This window comes from Cibotium barometz, chromosome 12 (assembly GCF_041138505.1).
Source record: "Cibotium barometz isolate CiBa-2024 chromosome 12, ASM4113850v1, whole genome shotgun sequence".
In the NCBI taxonomy this organism is placed as follows: domain Eukaryota; kingdom Viridiplantae; phylum Streptophyta; class Polypodiopsida; order Cyatheales; family Cibotiaceae; genus Cibotium; species Cibotium barometz.
Window position 1 is genome coordinate 15,148,397 of NC_141057.1, and position 27,555 is coordinate 15,175,951.

Sequence of the window (27,555 nt, forward strand, 5' to 3'; positions counted from 1 at the left end):
TCACAGTCTTTGAGTGGACCAAGAGAGTTCTCATCTAGTGATTCAGTTGATAAACCATGGAGTGGCAGGCTACGTCATAATACCAGTCCTGAAAATATGATTAGTACATCACATAAAGGCAAAGAGAAAGTGGTTGAGCCCCTTAGTATGCCTGACATTTCTGCAAGGCATTCTCATGCTGATGGAGAGTCTAGTGGCTCAGAGATGAGCCTTGATGAGGATCTTGGGATACTAGCTATGAGAACACCTGGAGTAAAGAAGGCTATGGAAGCCATGAATGTAAAGCTGCGAAGATCTAGGAGAGTGAAGAATCCTGTGCTGCAGAGGTTTACCTATGATTATGTGGCACATCACTATGCATACATGGCAAAAGTTGTACAGGTTGTAGAGCCCACATTATGGATGAGAAGATGGATGCACTATATGGAAATGAGACTTGGGATTTAGTGCAACTGCCTGAAGGTAAGAAAGCCATTTGATGCAAGTGGGTGTACAAAGTAAAACACAACAGTGATGGAAGCATAAGCAGGTACAAGGCTAGATTGGCAGCCAAAGGATATGCGCAGACATATGGCATTGATTATGAGGAAACTTTCAGCCCAGTTGCCAAGATGGCAACAGTGAGAGTTGTGATAGCGGTGGGTGCGTCAAAGCAATGGTCTTTACATCAGATGGATGCAAAGAATGCATTCTTGCATGGGGATTTGCAGGAAGAGGTGTATATGTTGCAGCCACCTGGTTATGCGGATGTGAGTCACCCCGAGCATGTTTGTAGGTTGAAGAAAGCCTTGTATGGCTTAAAACAAGCACCAAGAGCATGGTCTGACAAGATTTTTGAATATCTTGTCACTATTGGCTTTCATGTAGCCAATGTAGATTTCTCGTTGTATGTGAGACATAGTGATAGAGGGGTTGTGCTTGTTGTCATCTATGTAGATGACTTGATCATTACAGGGGACCATGATGCAGAGATCATTACAGGGGACCATGATGCAGAGATCTTTGATGTAAAGATCTTGCTTAGATAGAAGTTTGAGATGAAGGATCTGGGGGAGCTCAGATATTTCTTGGGCATTGAGGTGATTAGGTTACCACATGGTATTGGATTACTGCAAAGACAGTATGGCTTGGACATGTTGTCCAAGTATGGTATGACAGGCTATAAGCCTATCTCAGTGCCATTGGATCAAAATGGCAAGTTGAGTGTAGATTCAGGAGAGATTTTGGAGGATCCTACTATGTATAGGCACATAGTAGGAAGCTTGATCTACATGACGATCACCAGGCCAAATTTGAGCTATGCTGTTGGGTTGGTGAGTCAGCTTATGCAGGTTCCTCGGAAGCCGCATTTGGATGCATTGAGACGCATACTGAGGTATGTGAGGTCTACTTTGCGTTGTGGACTATTTTATAAAACTGGGATAGAGATATGTGTACATGGGTACACAGATGCTGATTGGGGTGGTAGTATCTCAGATAGAAGATCTACTAGTGGCTTCATGTTTTCTTTAGTGGGGAGTGCTGCTGTGACTTGGAGCAGCAAGAAGTAGCCCCTACGATTGCTCTACCCAGTACACAGAGGCCAAGTACAGAGGTGCTGCTATGGTAGCGTGTGAGGTAGCTTGGTTAAGAAAGCTACTTTGCTGATTTGGGCCTATCAGTGGATAGACAAGTTGTCATTTTCTGTGACAACATTAGCAGTATACAGTTGGCCAGGAACTGTGTTTTTCATGCTTGCACGAAGCATATAGAGGTCCACTACCATTTTGTCAGAGAAAAGGTTTTGGCAGGAGATGTTGACCTTGTTTATCTTAGCACACAGGATCAGGTCGCTGACATCTTCACCAAAGCATTGGTGTACATGAGATGGAGTTGAGCTCAAGGGGGAGTGTTGAGATGGAGTTGAGCTCGAGGGGGAGTGTTGAGATTTCGAGCTCATCTAGTGAGGCGGTGGACACTAATGACCCGCCTGGGGGATAGGCCCCACACTTACACCACTGGCATGGTTGGTGAGATCATGGGTGATATGCGGCCAGTGGGATGATAGGCTTTGTGAGACAGCCTTTCTCTAGAGACTGGCATAGTTATAGCGCCAGCTCATTTAGTTGGGTTCACACTATAGAGAACCCTAGTATGTATTTGGTTGAGTACCTTTTCATATTGTGTGTACTCTTATCTTTGTATATGGTGTGTTGAGTGTTGTGTGAAGAAGAAGAAGATTTTCAGCCTCTCACCTTGTGTGCTCTCTTTTAGGGTTTTGTGACTGTGTGTGTGCTTGCAAGAGCTCAAGCTCTCTTCTCCCCTGCATCTTTTCAAAACCATGAGAGCTATCATTGCTATGGCTACACAACAATGAAGAGTTGTTCTTTACATTAGATGGATGTAAGGAATTCTTTCTTGCATGAGAAGACATTTAGCCTGGTTACAAGAATAGCTATTATTGCATCAACAAAGGGTTTTTCTTTACATCGGATTCATGTAAAGAATGCTTTCTTTCATGGTAATACACAAGAAAAACTATACATGATGTAGCCACATGGGTAATGAGAGTGATGCACACCCAAATTTTGTCTGTAGGTTACATAAAAGCCTTGTATAGCTTGAGGCACCTAGAGCATGGTCAAATAGGATCGAGGAGTATCTTGTTACCATTGGATTTCGGATATCCAATGTAAAGTTTTCACTTTATGTGAAAAAGACAGATAGAGGGATGATGCTATTAGTTATTTATGTGGATAATTTGATTATCACTAGTGATAGTGATGTTGACATACATGATGTGAGGATGTTTTTGAAGCGAAAGTTGAAGATAAAGAATTTGGGTGAGCTGTGGTATTTCTTGGGTGTAGACGTTGTGAGATCACCTTATGTGACAGAGGCAATATGGCTTGGACATGTTATCCATGTATGGTGGTATGACAAGCTGTAAGCCTATTTCAGTGCCATTAAAGTAGAACACAGCTTTTTATAGATATATGCAAGATTTTAGAGGACCCTACTATGTACAAGCACATATAATGGGTAGCTTCTACATAACCTTTACTAGGCCAGACTTGAGCTATCATGTTAAACTTGTGAGTTAATTTATGCAGGCCCCCTAGGAAGCCTACACTTGGATATGGCTAGACGAACTCTTAGGTACATAAAGTCCACAGTTTTGATTATGAAATTTTCTATGAGGTTGGCATAGAGATACAACTACATGGGTACACAGATGATGCTGATTGGGCTGGTAGTGTCACGATCTACCAATGGCTTTATATTTTCTTTTGGGAGTGTTGTTGCGAGTTGGAGTAGTAAGAAACAATTCACAATTTCCTTGTCACGAGTACAAAGGTAGAGTACAAGGATGTTGTCTATGGTAGCTTATAAGGTATCTTGATTTCAAAAGCTACTTGGTGATATGGGGGTGAAAGGGTCATTGTTATTTATTTTGACAACATGAGTAGTACAACCCAGTCTATCATGCTAGAATGAAGCATTAAGGTGTATTATCAATTTATGAGGGAGAAGGTTCTAGCAAGTGATGTGGATTTATATATGTTAGCATAGAGGATGAGGTGGCATTAGTAGAGAGAAGCTCTATAGGTTTAGGAGTTTACTTGGAGTGCAATGTGTGTAGTTGAGCTTGAGGAGAAGTGTTGAGATATCAAGCTCAGCTCTATGGACATTGATGATCCACCTTCATATAGCTTTTTCACTTTATGCCATTGGCATGGTTAGCGAGATGATGGTTGATATGCCAACCCGGTGAACGACAGATTGTGTGATAGACACATTTGGAATACTAGAGTATGGCATAGCTATAGTATTAGCTCATATAATAGTCGAGCTCACACTATGTACAAAGCTTTTATGTTTTAGTAGTAGGAGAATACTTTTCTACTAGAGTATGAGATAGTTATAGTGCTAGCTCATATAATAGTCGAGCTCACACTATGTACTAACCTTGTATGTTTTAGTAGTAGGAGAGTACTTTCCCTTATAGCATGTACTCTTATCTTTATCATATAGTAGATTAAGAGAAGAAGAAGATAGAAGAAAATTCAACCATCCATTTTTCTCGTGTGTTTTGCTCTCTCTTATGTGTGTGTGTTTGCTTACAATGAACTTAAGCTCTCCCTCTTTCCCATATTCTCTTTAGGCCAAGCCCTCATGAAGCAAAGGTGGAGAGGAAGCTTTCGAAGAAGAAGAAGAAGACATCTCTAACAAAATTCTCTACCGTGGTCTTTGAAGTAATACAGAAATTCAGTATGTTACCTTCATCGTACTCAAAAGAACCTCATATGCTTGATGCGTTGAAGACGATTCCAACATCAAATAAGACGTCTTTTTCCTCTTTTGGTTGTGTGAATGTGTCATGACTATAGTTACTCTCAAGATGTAAACCTTTGAAGGATGTGCAACAAATTGCTAACGATTGCAGTCGCTTTTGAAAATTAACTAGAGGATTAAAGTTTGACAAAAGCAAACAGCAAGACTGAAAATTAAAACCTTCATTCTCTCAAGCCTTTAGATGCTTTAAACATACTTTTGAGGGTTTTTATGTTTATGTTCTAAAACTCACAAATCTAAACATTTTGTAATGCTCGTTTTAGGACTTTTTGTACATAAGACCTCTCATGACCACCTGTCGAAGCCTGGAATTTATGTATATCCTAGCCTAGAATTCTTATTCAATTTGATGAATCTCACAAAGCTCTACAATAAACATGGGGCAAGGGCAGGTATTTCCAATTCTTCAACATAACTTCTCCATGCTTGTATGGTGTCAATATGTACCACCCAACCACATGACATATACATGTCAATCTTGTTGGCACGCTTTATTAAATAAAAAAATAACCCTTGCAGTCATTCCTACCAATCCTTTATTGCCCTATAAAGCTTAAAATGCCCTTGTATACCTTTGTATTAGCATTATATCCAACTATGAAGTCTAAATGTGCATAATCTAGGATAAAGAGAGCTTTAAAACCTGTAGGTAACTGCTTCATAAGCTCATCAACATCATTAACATCTGACAATGCATCATTCTTGCCATGTATCAGTAGCATTTTGTTTGTCGGAACCTTTGAAAGATCATAAGCTGGTGGTTGGATGGAATTGTATCTTTGCAAATTTCCTATTACTCCATAATCATACTTCGCAAAGGTACCTTGCCTAAATACTGCAAATAAACCAAGTGTCTGCTTAGTACCAAGATTATGGTTCAATTGTAAAAGCAAGTAATAGTGTGTACAGAGGCAGTTTTATATTTTTTTGGTTTTTTAACATAGTTTGGAGGCACATACACTGTCCAAGATGTTGCAAATTTTTGGTTGATGTGTCTTGTGTCTCATATTTATCATAAAATGCTCTTCGACTATCGTTGATGCAGCAATTGGTACCTGCAAAATAAGGCAAATTGAGCCTTCCACTTGAGCAAGCTCAAGAAGTTCTACGGGCCCTAGCAAACGACATGCTTAGTCAGATTCAATGAAAGAAATTAGCCAAACAGCAACAGGCTAAGTGGATTAGTAGAGCCGCTCAACACAGAGCAAAGGCTAGACAGGCCAAGATCCAATACACGGTTACCTTCAATCACAAAGAGTTATGCTGAAACAGAAGCCACAGAACCAGCTCAACTTTGGGTGGGATTGCCTACTCAAAATGATCTTGTGCATCGTTGTGCTTTAATTGACACGAGCCAACCTAATATGGAAATGTGGGAATTGATGCATGAACTTAAACTTACCTACTCCAATGCCTCTGTTAGAGGTATTCATGGATAAAGCCTGCCTATTATTAGTACACATTGAGAGTTGGAAAGTTCTTTGTAGAACTTGCAGGAACTTTGGAAGAACAAGTACTATTTGGACGAGAATGGATCAAAGACACTCAACGCAATAACAATTGGAACGACTGGAGTGCGAGCTTCAAGCTGTTAAAGGAAGACACAACTGTCTTCTTTTTTTTCTTTTTTTTCTTTTTTTTTTGGAAAAACGATCCTTCTATTAGTTAATGAGAAAACGCCATAAGGCTACAAAGCTCACCTCACAAGGAGGGATAATAAACACAGTGAACACCGGAGCTCCACCCCCGTGGCTGGCCGCTCTCTGGGGGGGGGGGCTACCTAGTAGTACATGCGGGAGGTGAGAAGAGCCAAACTGGAGGCCTGTAGTGCCAAGTGACATCCTCGCCCCTCGCGGTGAGGAAAGGGCCAGGCTGCCAGGTGCGGAGGAACGCCTTGCGGCGATCTCTCATGCGATCCGAGTCGCCCTGAAGTTTCCCCCAGTGTCCTCTCAAGGTGTGAATGATGTCCACCCAGAGGGCCTGTATGACCTCCGCCGGTGGAGTCGCCTGGCGGTCTATGGCGTCCTTGCATCGGGCTCTCCATATGTGCCAAGCCGTCATGCTGCTGATCATCTCCCATCTGTGCCCGTCCCCCTCCTGGGAGACTGCCGAAGAGAAGTCTGGCGTTGGAACCACCGCCATCGCCCTGTCAGAGACCTGGATGGTCACACTGCCAGGGATGTCCTCGTATCCAAGGGCCGGGCCGCTGTCCGTGGCCCAAGCCACCGCACCCCACGTCACCATCATCTCACCTGGCGAGCCTGCAAAAACCATCCTGAGAGCGCGCTGCCAGACCTGTTGTGCCTGTGGGCAATCCCATAAGCAGTGCCGCTGCGACTCCTGTGCATGGCCGCACCGAGGGCAGGACGCTAGGTGTCTGCCAAAAGCTAGCCAAGCCCCCACAGCCAGTCCTCTTTGCGCTGTAAGCCAGAGAAAAAGCGTCACCTTCCGAGGCCGGAAGCTGGCCCAAAGGCGCTGCCAAAAGTCCCTAAGGAAGGCAGGGGAGAGCCCTGTCGCCGCCAATGCTCGGCCGCCGCCGGGGTGCCCGCTATCCTGTGCCTCTGGATCCGCCGCCCCAGCCTCGCTATGTACTGAAAAAAGGGGGTGCCTGGGCTGGTAGGGGCCGAGTAGGGATCTCGCCAAAGCCACTCGCCTGGATCCCACTGAAGGCGAAGAAGAGGCCTGCTGTCCCAAGCCCATAATCTCCAAGAATAGTCCTCCCCTATCGAGGCCGGTGAGGGGTCTACATGCCACTGTCTCTGATGAAAGCCGACCACCCGCACCCTCTGAAAGATACAACCCTGGAACTCATCCAAATCTAGTCGGGTCCTCTGAAGCTGGCCTCCCTCTCCCACCTCGAAGGTGAGTGGGGCGACTCTCTCTGCTGAGCCGCAGACCGCTAGAAGGATCTCATGCCGAGTAAAGACGCCCATCCACTGTGGAGGTGGAGGGTCCTATACTGGAGTCCGCCACTCCCGGGGGATGGCCGCCTCAATGTCCTGCCTCATCAACTCTCTGCCCCTCATCCCGTTGAGTCTCCTCTCCTGAACCTCTAGAGGCAGCTGCTGAAAACATATCCAGTCGTCTAGGGACTGGGCTGGGCCGGAGCTCAACGGGCCCCACGACACGTGAGATCGCGATCCAACCATATGACCACTGGGAAGTCGGATCAAGGGGTTCCAGATCAATGGCTGCCTCAGGCGCTCCTCATCGGTGCCCGAGGGAGTCTGGAAGAGTGACGGCCTCAGATGCTCCCAGGCCCTCAGAAGACTAGCTTCCAAACCCCCCTCGAAGCCAAGGCCCACTCCTCTGGATCGCTGCTCTATAAAGATCCACCTGATGCTGGGGGTCCAGGGGTCGCTAAGAGAAGGAGTGCGGTTGAGAATCCTGGAAATAAGAAACTCCTTCCACGGCTCAGCGCGCCTGGTAGAAGGCCACGAACCACCAACTTGCCAAGCAAAGCTCGGCTCTGACAAATAGGATCAACTATGCCCAGGCCGCCTCTCTCCCTCGGCTGAGTGATCACAGCCCATGCCACCTTGGCCCTGGCGGGCCGCCCGTCCCACCGGACCAAAGAAAGTTCCTGATGAGCCTCTGCACCTGGCCAATGCACGCCCGAGAGAAGGCCCAGCAAGAAGTGATGTACCACCCCCTGCCGCACCGAGCACGAGAGCTGGAACCTCTCTCCACGCACGCCCTGTATCAGCACCTGGCTATGAGCCGATGTGTAGAGTGCAGAGACCCCACGGATCCACTGAGGGGGGAAGCCCATCCTCTCCATAGTGCCTTCCAAGAAGGCCCAGTCCACCCGATCATATGCCTTCTCGAAGTCGAGAAGGAGCACTGCCAGATCCTCCTGCCGAAATCTAGCCAAAGCCGTAGCCTCCCAGAAAGAGAAGATGTTATCCAGGATGCTCCTATCCTGGATGAAGCCTGTCTGCGTGGAGTGGATGATGTCCGGAAGGTGAGGCTGAAGCCGCTTGCTGATCGCCTTAGCTAGGACCTTGTAGGCCGTGCCTAGCAAGGTGATCGGTCTCCACTGTCTAATCTCCAGTCTGTCTCCTCCCTCTTTGGGGATCAAGTGAATCAACCCCTCTGCCATGCTGTCCGGCATGTCTCCCGACTCCATGATCTCCTGGAATGCCAATCTGAAACCCCTATGCAAGAGACCCCAGTACCTCTGGAAGAAGGCCACTGAGAGACCGTCCTCTCCTGGGCATTTGCCCCGAGGAAGTGCCTGAAGAGCCTCCTCCAGTTCCGTATCCGAGAAGGGGGAGAGAAGGGAGTGCTGCAAATGGGCCGGCACAACCGGTCTCGTGAAGCTCCAGACTACCTCCCGAGCCTCTCTCACCCTGTCATCTGCTGGCTCAGCAGAGAGCAGATCCCTGTAAAAATCTGTGGCGATCGCCCGAACCCTGGAGGGATCCACCACTACCTGGCCATCAGCCTGCCGAAGACGCCTGAGACCCTCTCGTCTGAAGCGAGGCCCTGTCGCCTCAAAGAAATCTCGAGTCACTCTGTCTCCAGCTTGTGTCCAAAAAGAAGCCCGAGCATGGAATCGGAACTCCACCCTCTCCTCCTCGATGGATCTGATCTCTGTGCGAGCTAACTCCATCTGCTCTGAAATCCAAGGGCTCGTAGGATCCCTCTCCTGAAGTCTCTGAAGGGAAGCTACACTCCTCCGCAGGCTCCTCTCCTGCTCTCTAAAAGCCTCTAGACGGTCCAGGGCAGCCTGTCTGAGCATCCTACTGATCTCCTGCAAACCCCTGTCAAGATCGCTGGCTGCCGATCCTCTCCTGAACTGAAGCTCCTGCCAGACCTGCTCAACTCTGGTCGCAATCTCGGGCTCCTCTATGAGACAATCTGGAATCCGGACGCTCTGGCCTCGCTCTCCTCTTGTAGGGTCCTCGATCTGGAGAAGCACTGGAAAGTGGTCTGAAAACGAGGAGCCTGCAAGTATACCCACAGTGCCACCTCTATCGCAAGCCCACTCATCAATGTAAAACCTGTCGATGCGGGAAAGGTTAACTCCTGTGGCCCGTCTATCCGAGCGCGAGAACGATAAACTCCCCTGCAACCTGCCAAACTCCGAGAGAGTCCACGGATCCTGGCCTCTCACCTGCAGCACTAGTTCCTCCCATGCAGCGAGCTCCGGCCCATGAATGGTCTCCTGGCTGCCCCCCATCCTATCCTCTGCATCCTCCAGCATGTTGCAATCCCCCCCTAGGCACCAATGGTCTGCCATGGGGAGGGACTGCCTAATGGTGCTCCAGAACTCAGCTCTCCCGGTCACCCCATTAGGGGCGTAGAAGTTGAGGAAGCCAATGCGGTCTTCCCCAACCCGAAGGATGATCCGCTGCGCTCGACCCTGGACCAGAGTGCCAGAATCCACAACCTCGGATAGAAGCTGCTCGCTGACTGAGATGCATACTCCACCCTGGTTCCCCTGGGAGCTATATGCCAGTGACCAAAAAGTGTGACTCCTGCCTGGCAAGATCTTCCCGCAGGTGCGGGTACGCCCGACAGAAAGGTGGTGCTCCTGGATGAAAAGGATATCTATGGGTCCTCCAACGAGAGCCCTCTGGATCTCCTGGCGAAGTCTGCCCCGACCAATGTAGCAGCGAGGTCCACCAAGACCCTGGATGTTCCATGAGAGGATCCTCATGGATGAGCTATGGCAAGTGAAGCAACCGCCACTGGCTCACCCCTCTCAGCCGGCCCGGATGAGCTGCCCTCCACTCTGTGAGTCTTGGGCGCCGGCTTGGAAGGAGAATAGTCACTGTCTGTCCGGGTGCGGAGTCTCTCCAAAAAGAGGGTGACCTGTCTCTGTGTCCAGCCCCACTCCACCTTCGCCCTGTCCAGGGCATAGGCGTGAGACCAATCCTCTGCATATATGTATCTAAAGGTAGGCTGCATCCTCGGGGCGGCGTGGAGGAGAATCAGTAGCACCGCCTCAACTGAGGTGTGGACCGGATCCGCCCGCCAATCTCCTATACCAAACAAGCTCATGTGGGCTGAGTGTAATCGGGTCTGCAATAGGTCCGTGAGCCCCAAGTCACTGAAGTGGTGAGAAAACTCTAGTATCTGATCACGCAAAACTTCCTCTACAGAGTTGCAATCCCATGCTGTGTCTGGGGCAACACTGAGAGGAAAGGAGAAGGCCACCATGCTGCTCACCACCACTAAAGGAGAACGAGAGGGATGGCACACCACGCAAACTCGCAAGGGCGCGACTAGTGTCTCGAATGGGCCAGCATCCAGCTGGAGACACCTGAAAAAACCGTAATCCACTGGGAGCCCCATCACTCGCGGGGGCCCCCCAGGGGAGGCTGGAGAGAACTCTGTGGCGGGCGAAGCTGGGATCGCCATCTCCACCGGCCCGGAGTGGCGGTGGAACAGCCGCTGAACTGAACTCTGGCCTACCCAGTTGCGCTGCCCGGGGCAGTGGGTGGTCTGGAGGAGTATCCTGGAGAGGCCGAGGGAGGGATGGTAGCTCGCGGAGAGGAGGGGGGAGAGCGAGGAGAGGATGGAGAGGCATCTGCCAGAGGAGAGGTGTCAGGGGGGGCCGCCGGGGGAGGCGGGAGGGGGGGGGCTGGGGGGGGAGAGGGGGGGGTGGAAGGAGTGCTCTCCGAATGAGGGGAAGAGGGGCCGGGGGTCGCAGAGTGCGGCCCGGGATCCTCAAGAATCTGCTCCATGGAGGGGGCAGGCCCCCCCGCGGGGGGAGGCGGGAGCGGGGTCTCCACGTGGGGGGCTCCACCGGCGGCCTCAACGGGCACTGAGACTGAATCCTCGTCCATCGGGGTGGGACCTGCTGGCCGCCAATCGCTGACTGGAGCATAAGTGCGGGTAGGTGCCTGGACGCCAGCCGGAGTCGCTGTCCGCCAGCCTGTGCTGCCTGCTGGCGTCTGCGACGGTCCTTGCGGGCCGGGCGTTTCCGCCGGCGAACCTCCTGCCATCCGCCAGCCTCCTGGGTCTGTGCGGCATCCTCCGCCGGGGCCTGCTCGTCGGATGATGGCGCCTGCTGAGACGAGCCAGGGATGTCCGGTCTCTGAGGTGGATGGCCACCCCTCGGGCCTCCTGAAGGGGGTCCAAAGGCGGCAGAGCGTGAAGGATGAACCCCCTTGCGGGGACAGGCGCGTGCGAGGTGGCCCATCTCCCGACAGATGTAGCACTGGCCGGGGAGGCCCGAATACTCCACGCGCTGTATCAGATGTCCTCCAGAAAGACAAGGGAGGAGGATCGTCTTCGGGAGGGACTCCGGTGACGGAACCACAACACGAATGGCCGGGAGTCCTGCTGCCCGAGCTATCACTGAAGCCGCTGTCTGAGGCGTCTCCACCACCTGCCCGAACGCCTTGCCAATGCATGACAAGAGGGGCAAGTACTCCCTACGGAGTCTAGGAAAGCAGATAGTGATGGGGAAACCTGTCGCGCCTGCTAGTGGGTCAAAAGCGGGGTCGAAACCGTGTCCATCGCGCCAGGAACGCCCGGGATGAGCGGAGGGCAATGGGGCTCCGAGCCAGCACCGTCTGAGCTGCCTGGGGGGGCTCGAAATCCACCTGGTATTAGCCACGTCCCAAAAAATCGACGCTGACGATCTTGGCAAGCACGCCAACGAGGCTGCCTTGCAGAAGGTCGCGAAGCTCTCTCCGCATTGGACGGCTACCCACTATCTTGCAGACCAAGGAGGAGGCCTCAAGAGCGGATACTGTGGAAACAAACAACTGATGATCTGCATCTGTGAACTCCAGACGGAGACCGGAATCGGCAGGGGTAGTCGGAGCGGCTTCCATGGAGTCCTCCAGAGGGAAAAAGCCAGAGACCGGGGTCACCAACGGGAGGGACACAGCCCTACGAGGAAACGGAGAGGCGGAAAGAGAGAGGATAGCGGGGGCGGAGCGGGGGGGAGGGGGGAGGGGGGAGCTGAGGCGGGGGAGCTAGCGGTGGGAGGAGGGGCGAGACGGAGGGGGAGGTGAGGGAGAAGGCGGGGGGAAGAGCCGCAAAGCGGAGGAGAAGGCGGGGGGGGAGAGATGGCGGGGGAGGAAGCGAGGAAGGAGGCGGGAGAGGAGAAGGCGGGGGGGGGGGGAGAGATGGCGGAGGAGGAAGCGAGGAAGGAGGCGGGGGAGAGAGGCGGAGGAGAAGGCGGGGGGGGAGAGATGGCGGGGGAGGAAGCGAGGAAGGAGGCGGGGGGGGAGAGGGGGGCGCACGACGGCGAGAAGCAGCGGGGAGACGGGAGGGGGGAATGGGCGGAGCTCGCAGGAGCAGATCGACAGTCAACACTTTCTTATCATCTTATGCAATGCACACCTTGACACAACTGTCTTCTTATGTGTAGAAAGACCTGAATCCCAAGTTCCATTTACCAAGAATGTGGTCAAGAGTAAGTACCTAGACAAGCATTCCCAAGGTGAGAATAATTTTCCTGAACCTGAATATGATTTTATGTTATGAGAAGTCCTAGGTCAACCTCTGCTCTACCTACCTATGAACCTTATGTTGAGTTTAACCAAGGAGTTAGCGTACCTTATATTAGGTTTTTTGAACATGTATTAGACACATTGACCTTAATCCAGGAAAGTGTAGATTGGTGCCAGTGGTGTTCAAGAGAAAATAATGCTCAGACAGGAGTGGATCGAACCCACTCAACGGTTTCTTGGAGCAATAAGAGGCAGTCAACTATTGCCCTATCTTCGACAGAGGCAAAGTACCGGGCTGCTTGTGGTGCTGCTTGCGAGGTTGTGTGGCTACGAAGGCTGCTAGGCGAGATTGGGTTTCCACAGAAGGAGCCCACAGTCATCTAGTGTGATAACCAAAGTTGTATAGCTATTGCTCAGAACCCGGTCTTCCATGCTCGGACCAAGCACATAGAGATACAGTATCACTTTCTACGTGAGAAGATCTTGGCTAGTGACATCTTGCTACTTTATTGTTCAACGGAGGACAATGCGGCGGACCTCTTCACGAAGTCTCTACCTCAAGCTAAGCTCAGGCGGCACTCCAGCTCCCTAGGGTTGATTTCACAGCTAGGAGCTGAGAGGGGGTGTTAGAAGTCATCTCCTGTCTTTATCAGACACCAGGGCCTTTGTTGTGGGTGTGTCCGCCCTGTATAGGTGTTTTCTCATTTTTCCTCACTCCCCGTATTTTTTCCCCATTTTTCCGTGGTGTGGGTGGCTACCATTTGCTGGCAGGATCAACTGGAGCTGGCCGACTATACTCATTTGCACATGGAGCAGGCCAACCTGCTCTGTTGGGGTCGTGGATGTTTTTCTTGGCTGGCCGACTGGAAGGACCTAGTCGTGAGGCTAGCGGCGCATCCCTACACTGGCCGACTGCAGTTATGGGGCCATATAAATAGGCCCCATTTCCCCCACTTCATTGTATTCAGTTTTCATTGCGGGATCTTGTGTATAGAGAAGAGTTACACGCCTCTCTCTCTCCTTCTCTTGTGCTGTCTTTTTTTCTGCACTCTACTTGCTCTTGTGGTCTCAGATTTGGTTATCATCTCCGCTGCGTATTTTGACACTTGTGCCCATGGTCTTGGACCAGGAGGAAAGATTCTCGAACCCTCCTCAGGGTGGAGGTTTGGAGGCCGTAACACAGGCAAAGGGAAGGCTTCATCGAAGAAGTGTTCTGAGAAGAAGTCCAACGTTGACCGCGAGAAACTAAAGGCAGAGAGGACCTGTAATGATTGTGGCGAGAAAGGCCACTATTGGAGGCAGTGTCCCAAGCGGAAGACCGAGAAGGGTGAAGATTCCTCAGCAACAATCATGAAGACTCCGGCTTTTGTGCACTTGGAGGTGATGGACACCGCTATTTCATTTTCTTCAGACAGGGAGGAGGTTGGAGGACTCTCTGCAACGGATACTCGGGAGTGGATTCTAGACAGTGGTGCTTCCAGGCACATGACTCCTTCCCGTTCAGATTTACAGGATCTCTGCAGGTATTCTGGTCACATTCTTACTGGGGATATATCCACTATCCCAGTTCACAGTGAGGGCAGGTTGGAGATAGTTCCCGATGGCAGAGGGGGGAAGCATTCCTCCTAGGTGTTGTATGTTCCATCCCTTGGTTTTAATCTGTTGTCAGTGCATCAAATTTGCAAGACTAGCGTACGGATGGAGTTTGATGAGCATTTTGTTGCTCTCCGGGACAAGGCAACAGACCAAGTAGTTTGGGAAGGCGGAGTGGAGAATGGAGTTTACAAGCTTTCAGCACTCTCTCCCAGGTCCTCAGTTTTGTGATGAGTGGCAGTCTGGTAATGGCCACTCAAGTGTGGATAAGGCTTTCCGGGACCAGATGGAGGATAGCTTGCCAGTTGATGGCAGCAATTGGCAAGAACTTTCCAGTACTGATGATGTTGGTGGTTCTTGTGTTCGTTAGTCAGAGGAAACTTTATAGGTGACCTATGCTCTGATGTCTCGTAGCATTCGGGACAAAGAAACTCCTGTAGATGAGGATGTTCTTTCCACGGGGACCTCTCGGAAAGCCAGGCAAGTGGCAATTGATTACTTGCAGAAGGAGGTGGTTGTTGCACATTCTCCAGGCTTTGTGGCTCCGGGTTCAGAGAGGGTGGTTAACAGGTTTCAAAAGGCCTTGCGTGGTCTTCACCGGGTTTCCAGGACTTGGCTTTCCACCGTAACAGGTGTTGATCCTTGTGAGTAGTGTGATGCCTCTTTGACTCGGAAGCAGAATGGTTCATTGATTTGGTTGATGGATACCAAATTGGACAAGAGCTTCCTGATGAGGCTGTTGAGCTCGTGTTTGCAGATGACTCTTTGGGAGCCAGGATTGCGTATCTTGTGGTTTCTGCAGCATGCGAAGGATTATGGACTCTTTTACACAAGAGGGGGATTGATGGATGGAGTCCGACTCCACGGTTGGAGTGACTCAGATTGGGGAGGAGATCCAGACACGAGGAGATCTACTTCAGGCCTAGGAGCAGTTTTATGGAGCAATAAGAGGCAGTCATCTTTTGCCTTGTCGTCGACAGAGGCAGAGTACCGGGCTGCTTGTGAGGTGGTGAGGTTGCAGAGGTTGCATGGCAGGATTGGGCTTCCACTGGAGGAACTCACAATCATCCAAAGGCACTTTGTTCGTGAACAGATTGTTGCTGATGACATCTTGCTAGAGTTCTGTTCGACAGAGGACACTACGGTGGACCTTTTCACGAAGTCACTATCTCAGGATTTGCTCAGGCAGCACCCCAGCTCCCTGTGGTTGGTTTCACAGCCAGGAGCTGAGAGGGGGTGTTAGAAGTCATCTCTTGTCTTTACTGAGACACTAGGGCCTCTGTTGTGGGTGTGCCAGTGCTTTTCTCATTTTTCCTCACTCCCCATATTTTTCCCATTTTTCCATGGCTTTGGGGGGGGCAGTCATGAGCTGGAAGGCGCATTTATTATCTGGCCGACTGTACCCAACTTCTGTACAGAGCTGACCGACTCCTGAATGCTGGCCGACTGGTCTTTAGGGCTGGTCGTGGAGTTTTGTGCCTGTCGGCTGTTGCCTCTGGAGCAGGCCGACTGCTGCCTGGGGTCCATATATAATGGACCCCCACAGCCCCTTGTCATTTGTATCATTATTCGGGATTCTTCTTGTGTATATATAGTAGAGTTATACGCCTCTCTCTCCATTGCTGTTTTTCTGCATGTGTTTGCTCTTGTGTTCCCATATTTGGTCATCATCTCCGCTGCGTATTCTGACAAGAACAGCCCCAAACAACCCTCTCTGCCCCTCCGAACAAGCAAAGGGACACCCAGTCTGGAAAACTGTCCCTGCCAACAAGAGTCCTCGCTCCCTGCTAGCGCCCGCCCCTGCCAATCAAGCCAAGCGGGGGGGATGGCTGAATCAAACTCCCTCCTCCGCACACTGATGCCTCTGCCAGACCCCACACGTGCCGATAAAGTCGCATCATCCAACCCTCTGTAAATCTCTCTCCAAGAATGGACTGAGCAAGCAACCTCTCTATCCCAGCTAGCCCAGTCCACATGAGTGTGCTCCCCAAGCATGTGACCACTACCATCTCTGACGTGGCTACTCCACAGAAGGGGCTGTCTGTCTATCTCCTTCTGCAGCTCCGGAGCCGGCTGGATCAGGCATCCCCGCAGTGACTTCCACACGCCTACTAGATTGCGGAGGAAAGGCAACCTTGGTGAGCAGGCTGGCGCCTCTATGAAGATATATCGTAGAGAAGGTCTCCAAGCTCCTCCCCTTCATGGACTACACTGTCGGACTCCCTCCTGTAATAACACCTTCCAGGTGTGCAACCCTGGAGTCAAGCCTCTCACAAACAATTTGCCCAAAAGTGCAATGCTCTGCAACTCTGGATCTAGGATCCCCAACCCACCTGCAGATCGTGGCTGAATGATAGTGTGCCAGGCCACGCTCACTCTCGTGTCCTGAGTGCCATCCGATCCTGCCCATATTAAATTTAAGAAATTTCGGATCAACCGCTGGAGCTGAGCAATGCAAGATCTGGAGAAACACCAGAAGGAGGCAACAAACCAAGCCATCGCCAATAGCACCTGGTCACTACCAGCACCCTCCCGGCTAATGATAATCAAGCTGCACTCCAAAAGACCAGCTTCCTCCTGATGGAAGCCAGCACAGGCACAAGCTGCTGTGCAGCAGTGATATCAATGCCCACCTAAAAATCCAGATACCAAGCAGTCTGTCCCCTCTCCACCCAAGTGAAACCTAAAGTCTGGCCCCAAGCGCAGGTAGAATCGGGATCTGTCAAAAAGCCCATAGACTTATTCCAGTTGATCCTGGCACTTGCCGCAAGGTAAAAGGTGTCAAGAGCAACTCGAACACTCCATGCTCTCCTCATCATCCTCAACGTAGAGAGCCGTGTCGTCTGCATACTCTGCATCAAGAATGTTAGAATTAGTGCATCTCAGTGTTATTTGGGCAAACCCTATTTTGGGTATTTTATCTATTTTTCTCCTATTTTAGGATGTCTTGAGCAATCGGCCAGCTCTTCTTGGAGTCGGCCAGCCTCCTTGCCTCACTATAAAAGGAGCCTCTCATATTCACTTGTAATAATCCATTCCCTTGCACATTGTTCAACACCTCAGCTGGCTATTGCCATTGTAAAGCTTGTTGCTATTATAAAAGGTGATCTTGTCCAACTCTCTCTATCTCCTTTGCTCTCTCTGTTTGTTGTTCTGTTTATGCTTCCACCTGTGCATTCTCCAACATGGTATCACTTGCTTAGGTTCAGGCTGCTCAATCCTTCTGCAAACTGCTCACCGTCTTCAACTTTGCTATGCGTTTTGCTCCCATAGCTTCTCCAGCTGCAGATCAGTCTCCTACAGTGGCTGTATTTCTGTACCTTGATGCATTTTCTGGTCCAGCCACTATCTGCTTGCTGTCAGTCAGCCCTCAAGGCTGCGTTTTGCTCTACAGAGGCAGGTTGTGAAGTGTTTTGGCTGCGTTTTCTGCTCCAGCATCAGTTTGATTGGTGAGTTTCATGCATATAGTGTTGCCAGACAAGTGGCACTACTTTTTCTTCTTCCTCCACGAGTCCCTACCCTTCCGGTAGTAGGTTCCTAGTGGTAGATATGGTGCAGAGAGAAATACCTAGGATTTGACATATAGTGACTATTGCTGCTATAAATAACCATCCAGTCATAAATAGCTAGTAACCATGGATTGACTAATAGTTCACCTTAGCCACCCATATTAACCGGCTTTGCCTAATCCAAGGGCTCCCCTAACCCTGCCGGATTAGGCCACTAATCCCAAGGATAAGCGTTAGGTACATAACACATCCCTTAACCTTGATTAATTCTCTTGAGCTTGTTTCCAAATTAGTGTGGGTTTCCAGTGAAGTAATGCCTATAACTCCTCCTTATCTTATCTCTTAGGCACCTTGTAGTGGTTCTAATTGTCTTGGGTGTGTACTTAGTTGTACTAGTGATATTGCACACTAGCACCCAATCAATATCTAATCACCTTAATGGAGAGAACTCATGGAGTTCATGCTGAGCCTGTTTCCTAGCTTCAGAAAATCAGAAAACTAGCCATCAGATCAACATTGTGGTTGGGATTGGGCTTCACCAATTTGTACATGTGTTCTTGCTATTCTTGATTTAATACTGTAGTTTAAATCGATTCCTTGTGCCCTCTACCTCTACTACTTTCCACTAGAACAAGTCTAGCATCCCTCCCTCTTTAAGTCTCAACCCCCCCCCCACCCCCCCCCAAAACTCCCCCACCTTACAAACACACAACCCCAAAGAATAAGTGACTCCGGAGGTAAGGGGGATATAATAAGGCCTTCAATTGGACACTTTGAGATAATCTAAAAAGGAAAAATGCATGCATGGAGGTTACGAAGCAAAGCAACACAGTACTTCTATCAATATATAGAATTACTTCTCTGAAAAAATAGATATATATGCATGTACACAATCATACATGCTTACACACATACATATGTAATATCAAGGCACATTTTTAGTCATCTGCAAGGTACCTGATTTACTAAACTCACCTGTGAAGGCAGTAGCCCAGACATTGAAGCAACGCATGTTGGCAGCACCACATAATATATCCACATACTGCCGCCCAGATTTCCTGTTGAACCCCTCAAAAAATTAGAAGCTTCCAAGTTCCCATCTAAACTGCATAGCAAGCAAGCAGGATCTGGTACAAGCACCTTACAAAACCTAAGTAAGGACAGCAATAAATGCATATGAATTAAAGACACATTGTTTAAATCTCAAGACAAAAAACAGTTGCCTTAGCATCATGCCACATAGGCAGTGAGCATATATGACATCATGCCACACAGGCAGAGAGCACTTATGCGATCATGCTACATCACATATGACCTGATGACACACAGGCAGTGAGTACATGTGATGTCATGCTGCATAGGCATTGCGAATTCTGAATCTGCCACATAGGCAGTGCGTACATGTGCTGTGAGCATATATGAACCATTTGTTGAAAAACCAACCTATGTTCACAAACACTTGATTCAAGATAAAGACATGTTCAAAAGCATGAAATGGCCTTAACAAACCCATGAGATTCCAATTTATAGACAAGACACATGAAGGACATTTATCTAACATGCATAACTTATGCAGAGGACAACATCTTTGAATGTGCTCACGTTTTTGTATTGATAGAAAAAAATCGCAGCCGGCTGAGAACCTGCATATGGCAAACAGCTTAGTGTGCAGAAAATAAAAGAGTCAAAATTTAAAAAAGCCCTTTTGTCCAACTAGGCCTGCTAAATTGGTGTTTCAAATGGCTTACGATGAACAAAGTTAATTAGGCTAACATTAATTTATTTGAGCAAAGTATCAAGGGAGTGTGACTGCCTGGTCCAGCCGAAGTTTTCCTCCTACAACTCCTATGGGCGTGGTTGTATGCCTCACATAGGCTACAGGCGCCATCATCACAATCTTGTCCAGCCAGTCTACTAGCATGCCTTGAGATAACGCTGCAAAGGCAGCTTGTGTACCCTGTGAAATCATAACCAAAACATATCCTGTATGAACCAAACCGAGCTAATAGCATGCCCTGGATATATGCATGCATGAACCCAAAATTTACATGTGGTGTAGACCCAAACTTTACAAGTAGGAAGCCAATAAATAACCAAACATATACCTGTATGAACCAAACCCTGGCAATAGCATGCCCTAGATACATACATGTATGAACCCAAACTTTACACGGAGGAAGCCAACATATACGTGTAAGGAAACATGGGACCTTACTCTTGAGTTACCTGCGAAAATCCGACGTAGTGCAAACGTGTGTTCGTAGTTCTGTATGCAAGCTCCACCATTGCCACAAGGTCTTTCTCAGCGAGTTCATCCACACTCCAATCCCAGTAACCCTGAGCAAACAATTCACACAATAATTTGCAAAGGCCCAAGGGTAATATAATGAAGGCAGATGATGTTAGCATTCATCTCCTGTCTGTACCATACTATAATGTAGGGAGTGAGGGCCTGTGATGTGGGTGTGCCCACGGGAGGAGTCCCCCTTTTTTCCATTTCTTTCCCCAATTTTGTAGGCGTAGGTGAGGGGGCTGTTTTTTTCTCTCTGGACGGCCTGTAGGCAGCAGCTGGCCATGGGGGCCCACCTAGATGCTGGCCGACCAGGCCAAGCCTGGTCGTGAGCCAGCCGACCAGCTTATGCATGGTCATGGGGCCTACAGGGGGCTGTCGGCCTGTTTAGACAGGGCCAACTGGCTGCCTTGACCATATACATATAGCACCTTGCACCCCCCCCCCCCCCCCCACACACACACACATTGTACCAGTGATATATACCTAGATGAATCAAGGAACATGCCCAAATTCACCTTTTAGGAACGTGCATGTTATATACTCATGGTAGTCAACCCACAAGACTATATAGCTATCAACTCCATTATGCATAGTATGGACTAGATACTACGACATCCCCACTAACGTCATCAGTGCCCAATAGTGGGTGTAGAACTCTGTATCAAGATATGCTCACACACGCACTCCACACACACACACACACATAAGAGCATATATTCACACAAAGCCCTTCGTATTGAGTTTTTGTCAAACCTCCGGAGATGCAAGGCAGACTCAGTTTTCACAGCGTATCAATCACCCACATTGTACTGGTTATAGTGTGTGTATATGAGAGTTTTCACAGCGCATCTCTTCTCCAGCACTTTTGCGTTTTCTTCTTTCAGTTTTCAGTCTCATTTCCACTGCCCATTCCGACATGGTATTAGAGCTCCAGGTTGCTTGAAGCTTTGGAGACGGTGAGAGATTGCGGGGCTGCTGTGTTTGGTGCGGATTGGAGAGTGATCGACTCATACAGGACGTGGAGAAGCGGGTAGAAGGCGGGCGTCGTTGCTGGACAGCCACCTTGCAAGAAAGTGCAGCCTCTTCTTCAAATTTTTTTCCCCACCCACCCTCCCTTCACAAGACCACGTGAACCCCTGAAGATGGCAGATTTGCTCGAGATGGCGGATAAACCTGTGAAGATCCCCACCCTCCCAACGTTCCGACAGTTGGACGGGGACAACTATGGCATTTGGAAGGTGATGATGGAGTCTATTTTGGAATCTTATGATCTGGCTAACTTCATCACGGTTGGAGTTCCAAGGCCAGATCCGAAGGAGGAAATTTCACTGTCTGTCTCACAAAAGAGCAAGAGGCCCAAGCACACTTGTGGGATCGTGTCAATGCACGTGTGCGTTCTTTCATCTTCCTCAACTGCACACCCCAGGTGATCAATCATATCAAACACATGACGCTGGCTCGAGGGATTTGACAGCACTTGGCCTCTCTATACAATTGGGTAACACCCATGAAGAGAGTTTCCTTGGAAGTGCAGATGCGAGTGATGAATCCTACAAAGTCTTCAACAATGTGGAAGCACATCAACAAACTCCAGGCTCTTCAACAAAAGGTTCTTCAGGTTGGGAAGGAGATATCATCAGAGGAGCTTCATCTTCTTCAAGCAGGGAGGGCGGTTGGTCTCACCGTTGGGGATACTCGGGAGTGGATTCTGGACAATGGTGCTTCCAAGCACATGTCTCCTTCCGGAGAGTTATTACAAGACCATCGGAGGCAAACAGGTCACATCTTTATTGGTGACAAGTCCACTATCCCAATTCACAGTGAGGGCAGGTTGTAGATCGTTCCCGATGGCAAAGGGGAGAAGCATTCCTCCCCGGTTCTTTATGTCCCATCTCTTGGCTTTCATCTTTTGTCAGTGCATGGGGTCTGCAAGACTGGCATGCGGGTTGAGTTTCAAATGCATTCAGAGGTACTCTCTTCTCTTATAGGTACTCAGCTTGGTGATTTGTGGCATTTTCGTTTTGGCCGCTTCAATGTGGACGCGTTGCGGCAAGCTTTCCGGGACCATATGGTGGATGGCTTGCCAGATGTTGGCTACAAACAAGGACATTGCAATTCCTGCATTCGTGGGATGCAGCATAGGGAGTCTTTTCCGAAGCACGCTACCAGGCAGGCTTCAAAGCCACTGGAGTAGGTTCACACTAACTTATGTGGGCCTATGCAAGCCCCATCTTTGGGAGGAGCCTTGTATTTCATGCTGATTGTGGATGATTGTAGAAGGTTCAAATGAGTGTACTTTCGGCCACATAAGGACCAAGCCTTTGCTCGGTTCAAGGACTGGTATGCTTTGGTGGAAACGGAGTTTGGATTGTAGGTGAAGATTGTTCGGGCTGACAAAGGAGGGGAGTTCTCTTCCTATGCTTTTGTGCGGAGAATGGCATCACGCAGGAGTTGGCCAATACTGGGTCTCCTTCAGAGAATGGAGTGGTTGAGCGAAAGAACCGAACGGTGGTGGAATGGCGAGGATAATGTTAGAGCATCACAACCTTCCTTGTCCACTTTGGGGAGAGCCTGTGGCTAAAGCTGTCCATATCCTCAACCAATCTCCGACGACTGCAGTGCCCAAGGTGACTCCATTTGAGGCTTATTAAGGCAAGAAATCAGATGTGTCCCATTTCTGTGTTATTGGGAGTGATGCCTATGTTCACATTCCGAAGAAGCAGAGGGGGAAGCTTGACTCCAAATCCCAGAAGCTTGTTTTTGTGGGATATAGCTCTCTTTCCAAAGGCTACATGTTATATGACCTAGAGCGGAATGAGGTTGTTGTCATCAGCAAAGATGTTGTCTTTGATGAGCATGTTCCAGCTTCCACTGTTGAGAAGCCACCGCTTCTTGGAAAGCCAGATGAGAGTGAGGATGAGTCCCGGGCTATTGTTCCAGCTAGCAAGCCTTAGTCAGTAGGAGAGGTTGATCCCAAGGTTGGAGATTTGCCACACCAGCAGCACGCAGCTCCGCGTTCTGTTCGGGTACCGAAGTGGTTGTTGGATACCATTCGAGAGTCTGATGTGACGGATTATCCCTCCGAGTGGACCACGGAGGTTGGACCTCGCAGATTGCACAGAGTCCGTGACAAAGTCAGTCAAAGGAGCATTTACAGGTAAATTATGCCTTGATGTCTCGTATCATTCGCGGCAATACTTCAGTTAAGGAAACTCTTTCCCAAGAGACTTGGAGGAAAGCCATGCAAATGGAACTTGAGGCCATACAGAAGAATGGGAATTGGGAGTTGGTTCTTCGAAGGCTGTCGAAACAGTCAGTCATTGATGTCAAGTGGGTCTACAAGACCAAGTATAAGTCCGATGGATCCGTGGCGAGCACAACGCCAAACTTGTGGCTAAGGGCTATGCTCAAAGGCCAAGCATCGACTATAAGGACACTTTTGCACCGACCGCTAGAATGGCCACGATTCGGACAGTTCTTGCCCTTGCCTCTCATCATCAGCAGTGGCCGGTGTATCAGATGGATGTTCAATCTCCATTCCTGAATGGTGACTTACATGGAGGTTCCGGGTTCAAAAGGTATGGTTTACACGTTGCGGAAGGCCTTGTATGGTCTTAAACAAGCTCCCAAGACTTGGAACCAGAAGATTGATGCTTTCTTTCAAAGACAGGGTTTCCAGAGATCAGTTTGCAGATCCAAACTTGTATCTCTTTCGGGAACACGGTATGGTCACATTGATTATCCTCTGTGTGGATGATCTTATCCTCACTGGCAGTCATGTGGAGCACATAACCGTGACGAAGACTGTCTTGTCCAAGGAGTTTGAGATGATGGATTTAGGCTTACTCCATTTCTTTTTGGGATCAAAGATTTGGCAGAACCAGAGGGGGTTCTTTGTTTCTCAACAGCGGTAGCCTTTGGGATGGAGAACTGCAAGCTTATTTCATCTCTGATGGACCCGAATACCAAACTTATTGTACATGATCCTTCTGAGCTGGTTGATGCCTCTATATATCGAAAACTTGTCGGTTCATTGATTTGGTTGCTGAACACCAGATTGGACTTGAGTTTTTCAATGGGGTTGTTGAGCTCATTTATGCAGACACCTTTGAAGACTCATTGGGATGTAGGATTGCGGATCTTGCAGTATCTGCAAGGGTACAAAGGATCTTGGACTCTTTTCTGATATTTGTACCCTGCAGTATCTGCAGGGTAGAAAGGATCTTGGACTCTTTTCTGACATTGGAGGGCGATCGAAGGACCGAGTCACTCTCCGAGGTTGGAGTGACTCTAATTGGGGAGGAGATCGAGACATGGGGAGATCTACTTCAGAATATTGCTTTACCCTTGGCTCAGGAGCGATTTCTTGGAGCAGCAAGAAGTAGCCAACTGTTGCCTTGTCTTCCACTGAGGCAAAGTATCGGGCTGCTTGTGGTGCTGTTTGCGAGGTGGTGTGGCTGAGGAGGTTACTTGGCAAGATCGGGTTTCCGCCACAGAAGGAACCCACGGTCATCTTGTGCGCCAACCAAAGCTGTATAGCTATTGCTCGAAACCCGGTCTTTCATGCCCGGACCAAGCATATAGAGATACAATATCACTTTGTTCGAGAGAAGATTTGGATGGTGACATCTTGCTAGCCTTTTGTTTGACGGAGGACAATGCGGCAGACCTCTTCACGAAGCCTCTTCCTCGGCAGATGCTCCGTCAGCACTCCAGCTCACTAGGATTGGTTTCACGTCCAGGAGCTGAGAGGGGGTGTTAGCATTCATCTCCTGTCTGTCTGTACAATACTATACTGTAGGGAGCGAGGGCCTGTGATGTGGGTGTGCCCGCCTGCGGGAGGAGTCCCCATTTTTTCCATTTCTTTCCCCAATTTTGTAGGCATAGGTGGGGGGGCTGTTTTTCCTGTCTGGCTGGCCTGTAGGAGGCAGCTGGCCATGGGGGCCCACCTCGATGCTGGCCGACCAGGCCAAGCCTGGTCGTGAGCCAGCCGACCAGCTTATGCATGGTCGTGGGGCCCTATAGGGGGCTGTCGGCCTGTTTAGACAGGGCCGACTGGCTGCCTTGGCTATATATATATAGCACCTTGCCCCCTCCCACACATTGTACTGGTTATAGTGTGTATATATGAAAGTTTTCACAGAGCATCTCTTCTCCAGCACTTCTGTGTTTTCTGCTTTCAGTTTTCAGTCTCATTTCCGCTGCCCATTCCAACAGATGACAAGGTATCATGAGACCTTGCTTGCATTGATGCAAAGGTGGATAAGATTACAACTTTTGGGCATTACCTTGACATTAAATACATGAACATGGTAAAGGCATTACCTTGACAATGGATACATGAACATGGTGAAAAAACTTTCAATGGTTGAGCATTACCTTGTCCCTGGGTGTGTAAAAAGCATGGCCATGCGAGAAACTTGTGGTGCGAAAGTTGCCGATCCACACATCATAACCAGCATCGGCCAGTATGAAACCAAGTGACTGGTCAGGTGGGTTTAGCAGCCAAGTGTCCCCTCCCTATACAGATGACTTCAGAATTCAGAAACGGGAACCTTCCTTTTTATCCTATTGTGAAAATACTGAAAAGAGGTGCTCCAAGATTATCAACAGCATTCCGACTTACAGATAATAAGCCATGCATGAGGAACACAGGCTTCTTCTTTTCTCCTGCATTTGCTCCTGCAGCTATCCTTTGAACCCCCAGCAAGAACCCATCATCTGTGCTCACCTGATGATCACTTCACCCAGTATCACAACCCTTCCAGGCATTTTTTTGGATTTTCTTCTGAACATTTTTTTTTTTAAAGTAATCTTTGGATACATGGATAATCTATCAATGATGCCGACCAGGCCAATGATGACGACAACAACAATGATGCTGATGATGCTGAGAATGCCATGCTGATTATGATGCTGAAAATGACCACCATGATGATGAAGATGATGTCTACGATAAAGAGAATGACCATAATGATGACGATGATGATAGCTTATGCACATTGCTTGATTTAATTGCTGTTTGTAATGATGTTTGATGATGAAACGAAGGGAAACATAATCTAGCCAGTTATGTATCTGCTGTTGATATACCCAATAATTTACATGTTTACCTACCAATTATCCTGCTGATGGATGTTACACATGCTTGCATGGATGATCTAGCAATTATCTGTTGATGTCTACACAAGCAATGATCTAATCATCACGACGGTGAGCTACCAACTGATTGATATGTTAATATTGGTGCACAAACTGTTTAATCATCTGTTAATCTACGAACTAGCAACTTCTTTTCCTATGAAAGCGTCATATTAGAGCCTTCATGCATTCGAATATCACTTACCACAAATTCATCACAATGGTAGCTCCCTTGAGGGCTAACTAGAGATGAGCAAAGGCCATTCTGACGTTGTTGGTGCAGCACTTTAGCCCACAAACATAAGAACTGCAGAGAGAACACAAGGGAAACCCTAAGAAGCATGAAGTTGAGAGCCATAGTATACAGGGCAACAACTGCAATGGTGGATTAAGCTCTAAAGATGTTTTGACAAGCAAGATGGGGGCAATACTTTTTTGTGTGTGGTTGAATCCATGATTGCTTTTTGCCTTTCTGCTGCTTCTTCTTTTTTTTTTAATCAGAGCTTACATTGTTTCTGAAACCATCGATGTCCAGCATGATCTTGAATGACCATGATGGGTAACTTTGTTTTCCAGCTTTCTGTGTGTCTCCAGGAGAGAAACCGAACAATGCACATGACACTTTTGTAGAGAAAGCTGCACGCTCGTGTGAACAAGCAAGGGCTGTATGTTCATGTGCATGAAAGTAATGGCCATACAGTATATGCATGATCAAAGAGTATGCCAAGACGGGTTCTACGTACATACATGATGGTTCTACATACATAGCTACGTAATCATACAGTATATGAAGGCTGGGTTCTACAAAATCAAAGAGCATGCCATGATGGGTTCTACATAAGGCTGGGGTTCTACATAATTAAAGTGCGCCATGGCACATACACAGTATAACCATGATGGGTTCTACGTACAATATGTTCACCGTACTACATGATCATGCATAATTGCTATGCCATGTTGGGTTCTACACAGTAGATGCAATGTGCATCATGGTAATCTACAGTATGAAGACACTACTTAATAGCCTTGCAAATCCATTTAGTTCGTGATTAGAGGAGTCATTAAGGAGCTACGTGTCGTAAATAAATCGCAGGTTCACGTACCTCATGCCACGGTCCCTTATAAGATCTTACTTGTAACTCGTGATTTTACCTGCCCACCTTTTCAAGCCAAACTTCATATTAATCTAAGGTCCCCCTTCACCCTTTAGCTTTTTAACCTAAATTTACATTGTGCACATCTCTCTTCACCCGTGTCTTGTACCTCC

General features: G+C 48.7%; 1 protein-coding gene across 5 annotated transcripts; it reads right to left on the minus strand.

The window, feature by feature from the left end:
- Window positions 1-4,801: 4,801 nt before the first annotated feature.
- On the minus strand, window positions 4,802-27,555 carry LOC147633109 (triacylglycerol lipase 1-like). 5 transcript variants are annotated; one of them, XM_086806107.1, is made up of 11 exons: window positions 26,720-27,555; window positions 26,494-26,595; window positions 26,265-26,329; window positions 25,774-25,878; window positions 25,527-25,667; window positions 20,081-20,191; window positions 19,668-19,811; window positions 19,457-19,497; window positions 18,830-18,912; window positions 5,295-5,390; window positions 4,802-5,170 (listed from the first exon to the last, which is right to left on the minus strand). In XM_086806107.1, the coding sequence occupies exons 4-11, from the start codon at window positions 25,789-25,791 to the stop codon at window positions 4,872-4,874; spliced, it is 933 nt and encodes a 310-aa protein (XP_086662233.1). In that variant the 5' UTR covers window positions 25,792-25,878; window positions 26,265-26,329; window positions 26,494-26,595; window positions 26,720-27,555; the 3' UTR covers window positions 4,802-4,871. The 5 variants fall into 5 exon arrangements, with proteins under 5 accessions (XP_086662233.1, XP_086662231.1, XP_086662230.1 ...); XM_086806105.1 differs by lacking the exon at window positions 26,265-26,329 and having other exon boundaries at window positions 26,720-26,868; window positions 27,392-27,554; XM_086806104.1 differs by lacking the exon at window positions 26,265-26,329 and having other exon boundaries at window positions 26,720-26,924; window positions 27,392-27,554.